General features: G+C 38.8%; 1 protein-coding gene across 1 annotated transcript; it reads left to right on the top strand.

Annotated features, from left to right (window-relative positions):
* The first annotated feature begins 1,385 nt into the window (after window positions 1–1,385).
* On the top strand, window positions 1,386–6,774 carry tigara (TP53 induced glycolysis regulatory phosphatase a). Its single transcript, XM_067589062.1, has 6 exons — window positions 1,386–1,555; window positions 2,883–2,920; window positions 3,140–3,261; window positions 3,569–3,646; window positions 3,758–3,868; window positions 5,416–6,774. Exons 1-6 carry the CDS (start codon window positions 1,479–1,481, stop codon window positions 5,788–5,790), a joined length of 801 nt encoding a protein of 266 aa, XP_067445163.1. The 5' UTR covers window positions 1,386–1,478; the 3' UTR covers window positions 5,791–6,774.
* The last annotated feature ends 29 nt before the right edge of the window (window positions 6,775–6,803 follow it).

The raw sequence follows: 6,803 nt of genomic DNA, 5'->3' as shown, positions 1-6,803 counted from the left end.
CTGAAAGTTTTCTTGGGACCCCCGAATTGGGAACCACTGGTCTAGATGTCCCATTATAAATAATTTTCGGGCAATACTATGTTTTTACACCAGGGAATTAGATTAGTTAGATCATACAGACACTTCAGGAGGCTCATCATGGTTTCAGAGGCTTTCAGAACCTGCTTGTAAAGCCTAAAGATGTTAAGATGTTAAGCCTAGGAAACAACTGACCAGAAATGATTAATATAGTGGTAAATTTCATCCTGTGTTGAAAAAGACAAAACACAAATGGTTAATATCTTTACATTTGTGTTCAGGGATAGACTTCTTCCACTCCCATTAAGCAACATTATTCTTTGGCTATACATAATACTTGTGAAGATAAAACAAAGCATTTGGCAAACATGGTACATTACCAATTAGTTGACCACAGGTGTGTGTCATGTGTAAAATAATTTCTTTCAGCCAATCAGAGGGGCAGCGCTACCCTCCTACTAACAAGCTTTTACTTCAATACTTTCATGTATAAAATCTGTGACAGTTTTAAAATGTACAAAAATTTAAAGGTAGAATATATGACATTCAACCTCACTGGATGTCAGCAAACAACTATATGCTATGTAAGGATATAGTGGCATAATGGCGACCTGAGCAGAGAATGAAGTCCCATTCCCTCTGTTTGTGTTGTTATCTGAGCTTCTCTGTTCATTGTTTTGGTAGACGGTCTGGCCATGCGTGCATGTTAGTGCATGTGAGTGTGCATGTTAGTGCATTTGAGTTCCTCCGTGTCTTCCATGTCAGTTTCCAAGGTGGCAGACGTGTCACAAACTTTCTCAAAATATGTTTCTGAAAACATTTGAGGCGAGAAATAAGTAATACATTAACAGAATCTTGATCAATATTTGATCAGCACTGCCTAGTGTGACAGTTTGAGCTGGCGGTTGAAGGACAGCTTTCTTTTTTCCCCCCAACTTTATTGAGTAAACAACACAAACATTTGTTGTGGTTTGAGATGTTGGTGCTACAGTGTGACATCTAGTGGCTGAATGTCATGCATTACAACTTAAATTAAATTAAATTTATTTAATTGTTTAATGTAATGTAATTTGATTTAATATAATCTATTTTATCAATATAATTTAAATCATTTTATTAATTTTACTGTATTTAATTCAATTAATGTAATCAATGTAATTAACCTGATTTAACATAATGCATTTGAATCTATAATGTATTTGTTTTATCCTCACACAACATTTTTGTGTATGTGTGTTTGTACATATTTGGTATAACTTTATACAGTGTGCCAACATCAGGAGGGGACAGTGTGGTGGGTGTGGGGTGCCCTTTTCTTAAATGGAGCCACTGCCCCTCATTATGTGTGAACGTCCCTGCAGCGGAGCGCTGCGACCTTCCGTGTATGCGGAGACTTCCTCATCGGGCGCCGAGAAGTGACTGTGACTAGTCCTCAGCGTGTTGAAACTACCTGATAGTTAATGCGCAGGGTTAGTTACTTTGTCACTCATTTCCAGAGCATGACAGCGCTAACATTTGGGATAACATTCGTGCGACAGTAAGTGCAGCTGACATTGATATAATAAAGGTTGTACACAGACACAGGCTGTAAATGCTAGTCAGTTACAATGATAACAACTGCTTGTAAAAACATTGATATATTCACGCGGAAGACATTGAATTATTTAATTGAAAATTGATGGCAAACATGTTAAACTTCTTTGTAGTTTAACATAGATGGCTGGTAAGTCTGCAGTTTGCATATTAGCTATAGGCTAGATGTTACCTTACCCGCGGGGTGACATATAGCGCACATTACTGTCCTCATCAGGGTCACACGATAGCCTGTCTATTTTTATTGCAGTCTAATTTTGTAATAATATCAGTGCACACAGGGTAGATATACCATATAATAAGCCATACCAGCCAGGGACGTGCTACCTGGGGGCGACTTGTATGGGTTCATGTGGTCAGATTTTCAAAGTTTTACTGGTCAGTTTTCATCCGACAGCCAGCAAACTTCACGTGCTATCTCAGGCCATGACACCAGACACTCTGAGTGGTGCCTTAATCACACCGACCGGATTTTGTCTGGGCTGGAGACACCATTTTCGTACTTCATTTATTGTTCATTAATTTTTGAAGCTCTTGGACTGGAGGTACTATTGTTGCACTTTTGGCTGTCTAAAATCTCCCAGATCTAACAGCTAAGTGAAGCTGTGTGCAATAACTGCTGAAGGGCAATATAAATGTTTTTTCTGAAATGGCAGAATAATTATGATTAACATTTTGGCCATTGTCATGCAGCCGTACTCGCCCCACTCGCCTAGGGCACCAACATAGTCGGGCCGGCCCTGGGAACAACTAGCAAGGATTCATGACCCTTGTTCAGTTACTCCAGATAGTCCACTGCAGAGGTTCAGTCTGTGGTCTGTGGACACTGCAGTGCCCCAGAACGACCACCGGGGGTCAGAATGACTGTATTAACCATCCAGTCAGTGAGAGGAATGAATGAACTCTGGGTCTACTTTGCCTCATAAAGCAAATTTGACATGGTAATAATGATAAACAAAACTTTTGTGGATATGAATCCACTTCCTCCTAATATAGATTGCTTGAGTTTTGAGACATTTTTAACTATTTTCTGACATAAACAAACAACTAATGAAAAAGTAATTGGTAGATAAATCAATAATGAAAATAATAATTGCAGATGCCAGACAGATTGAGCACAGCAGTTGTGCAGGGAAATAACATCTTGCAAATATGAGATAATAATCCTGCATAACATCTAAGTATGACAGTATGACTTTCTGAGCTTTCATTGACTGTTAATGACATAAACTCTTGTACTTTGACTTTAATAAATCATTTATTTCCTGCAGTGGGGAAACACAGTACAATAAAGATGGCCTGGTACAAGGTACTGTATGACTGAAATTATTTGTATTAACAAAATGATGTAAATTACTTTTTTTATGACATCAGTTGTATATTAACAAAGGCAATGCCTTTAAAAGAATGTAAATTTGTGACTTTTTTGTTTGTTTTCTGAAGTATGCTCTCCATGTCTGCTCATCTACTCTTTTGCTTTCTCTTTCATCTTGCTTTTAATTTCCCCTCCTCCTCCTTCTCCACCCAGGCCAGGCTATAGACTCACCCTTGTCCGAGATCGGGCTGCAGCAGGCCGAGTCTGCGGGCCGGTACCTGAAGGATGTCAAATTCAGCAATGTGTTTGTCAGTGATATGCTGCGGGCCCGGCAGGTACGATGCTTTAGTTTCACTGTGGGGGTAAGAAAATTAAATCAAAACACTGCAGAAAAACATTCATTTTACGGTATAATTACATGAAATGGAAATGCACTGCACTATTTCTTATAGACATTAGACAACACATTTCCTGGTTTTGATTTAACATCATCTCACTTTGGGACATTCATTCCCACATAGCAGGGTGTAAATTATAATTAACACTAACCAGTGTCTTCAAATCAAATAACTGGGAAAAGAATTTTGAAATATGAATTTTAAATCATGTTAATATAAGATGATTGTGATTGTTTCCTACCAGACCGCCGAGATGATTATGAAACACAACAGCAGTTGTTCTAATCTACAAATGGCATGTGACCCTTTACTTAAGGAAGTGGTGAGTGACACTTCTTTTGCGAGTATTTTCTCCTTAAAATATTTACTTAAGATGCATTTACTTATTAATAAATATCCTGACTCATCCAGCGAATGACTTGCTGTTTTTTAGAGCTTTGGGATAGCTGAGGGGGGACGAATGCAGGACTTAAAAGACATGGCCAAGGCAGCTGGTCAGACGTTTCCAGGCTTCACCCCTCCAGAGGGAGAGACTCAGGAACAGGTGAGGTTGTTGTGGCTCAGAAAGGGTTGATGTAACTGTTTCCCTGTCATCTCATCATATATTCCCATATTTGGTCCCATATTTGTCTGACAGTCTCTCTTCACTCTGACTTCTTGTTAGTTGGGACATTTTCACAAACTTTCTTGTTTTAAGATAGTACTGCGTGTCATGCTCTGCACAGGGTACCAAAAATACTAAAACTGTAGCTTTTTCTTTGTTTACTTACTGACTGACTTACTTACATACATATTTTAATATGCTAACATTAATAGTCCTACACTAAAAATCCATCTAACCTGATTTTGAAATGACCTGAAATAAAAGGGTATTTTTACTGGTCATTTCATATTATGTAATGGGACTGATACATACATTTTCCTTATTTCACAGCATCTAGATTGGCAGATGAGTAGTGCTCCTTTGCTATCAGTATTTAAATCAGACGCTTCCTCACTACGTATAATCCTACGTGTCCTGATATTAAATTATGTCTTCATTTTTTCTGTAAAGAATTAGTTACACAAAAAAGATTAAAGTTTAATTAATAAAAAAAATCTACTCATGCAGATTGTTTTTGTTTTATGCAGCTGACTGAGTAGGACATTGTTTCTAGAAAGACCTGCCACTGTTTAGTTTCTCAAATATAATCTTTCTGTGCTTTTGGGAGCATTTGGGTGGTGGCAGAAGTTTCCAAGGTGAATATCTCAAAATGTTGATACATGAAACTAAACTATTTGTTGCATGGCCACCAACTCTTTAATGTTAAGATGATCGTAGCTCATAGGCATAGATTGGAAAGATGGAAAATGGAAAAACGGACACATGCTACCACTAGATGGCAGAAAACACTAACTTCTCCAGTCAGATACTGGCTCCTTGAGGATGTGAGGTGGTATGTCAGGGCCTCTTTGCATCCACATGCCTGTATTTCTTCTGTATCTGCCAGAGCACTTAGTGTGAATCAGGGGGATCAAAGTACATGCCCCTCTACTGTCAAACAACTGCAGTGTTCGTCACTGCCCCTGATTAAAAAGTCACCACTTAGCTTTGTGTTATTTGTGTTAGAGGCTGTGTGGGAGGACGGTGTGTGTGTATATGTGTGTGTGTGTGTGTGTGTGTGTGTGTGTGTGTGTGTCGGAAGGAGGGATGTTCTATTTAAGAGATACCTCGTCAGGCTTCATCCATTAGATCTTGGCTTGGACGTTAACTCTGGTCCAACCCGGTACGTGACCAGCACATCATGATGATGATGCAGATATACAAAGATAGATTTGACGTAAGCACTCAGCGTCCCAATCAGTGTCGGCTACAGGTCTCCCTCCCAGCTTTCCTAAACGAGTTACAGGTCGTTTAGTCAGGATTAAACTGGAGTTGGCATGTGTGTTTTTGATGGGAAACCTTGTGACTATGTTGCAGTGTTTTGAATACAAGGACTTTTAACTTTTCTTCTTCACAGTCGCATGTACTCACATTTTCATGCTGTTAGTCGAGAAAGAAAACACAAGAGACACAAAGCGCAGTTTATAACTGGTTTTTACTCTGTTCAGGTGAAAGAGCGGGTCAAAAAGTTTTTAGAGAAAATGTTCCAGCAAATCCAGTCCGAACATTGGCGTGAAAACTCCTTATCTGCGACACCAGAACCATCTCCTGTGGAGGGAAAGGCAGACGACGGGATGAAGGGTGTCCCTGTCCACGCCATGGTAGTCACCCACGGGGCCTACATGTATATGGTAATGCGCTACTTGGTGGAGGACTTAGATTGCCCCTTACCTCAGGGTTTTGACAAAGCACTTATGTTCTCTGTAAGTCCTAACACGGGCCTCTGTAGGTTTATACTAACCTTGGGAAAAGAGGATGACGCTTTCAAATTGTCAGGGATCCGCTGTGTGTTCATGCACAGGGGGGACCATATTAAAAAGTAGGAGCTGGATGTGCTCCAGAGACTCAGAGAAAGTTTACAATTTAGATTGTTTTATTTATGGGCTCTGTATTTATTTTACATTTGGTCACTTTAAAATATAGTTTATTCAAATTTTTACTTGATGGATGAACAATGAAGTTTATCCTTCTAGTTCCTTGTAAGCATGTTATGACAATTGAATAGTGAAAGAAAACTTTAGGGCAAGTATTGTATTGTTAGGTATTGTTTATTACTGTGTAGTTTACCAGTGGCAATACCTTTTCAGAAAACATTGTGTACCTAAATTAAATTAATTCATGTTACAAGTCTCAAATCATAAAGATAGCAATCAAATAACACATATAATGCATCTTCATTATTTTATACAGTGACTGTCAATAAAAGTTATTTTTTATTCAGGATTTGAATGCTGTTTCATGATTTGAGCACCTTCATTTCACCTCAAATGGATGATTTGTGTTGCAGGACAATGTCATCATTACTTTGTGACAGTGTGGTTGTTCATTACTGTAAATGTGGGCAGCTTTGTGCTATAATGAGTCTGTGTTTCTATATTTAACCTCCAGGAGTTCATAAATTGTGCGTAGGTACACAGAGCGGAACTGCAGGAATGTTGACGTTTTGGAAATAAGTGACTCTTTCATTGTTGTGAATTAACACTTCGGTCAACAAGGACAAATGCATGCCAAGACCTAGTGTTTTTAACTGTAGTGTGCGTGTGACTGATTCTCTACTGCAGTTTTTCACTCCACTCTCAGGGTCGGACAGGACTTTTTATGAGAGGCAAACATCATTTCCTCATCATCATAATTAAGAGATTGTACATCATGTGACTGCTGAAGTAGATTGTATTACAAAACATTTCACAGATTGAATCCATGTTGTTCATAAAGCTATTGCATGTTCCTGTATCTTAGCAGCATCTGTGGAGACTTGCCAACAGCGATATGAGATGTCTTTTTCTGATAAAACTCCCTAAAAAGCCCACGTTTCTCATTTGTTCTCATTTTTGCA

This window comes from Thunnus thynnus, chromosome 5 (assembly GCF_963924715.1).
Source record: "Thunnus thynnus chromosome 5, fThuThy2.1, whole genome shotgun sequence".
In the NCBI taxonomy this organism is placed as follows: Eukaryota; Metazoa; Chordata; class Actinopteri; order Scombriformes; family Scombridae; genus Thunnus; species Thunnus thynnus.
Note: the sequence above shows the minus strand (reverse complement) of the source record. Positions and strands in the feature narration are given on the sequence as shown.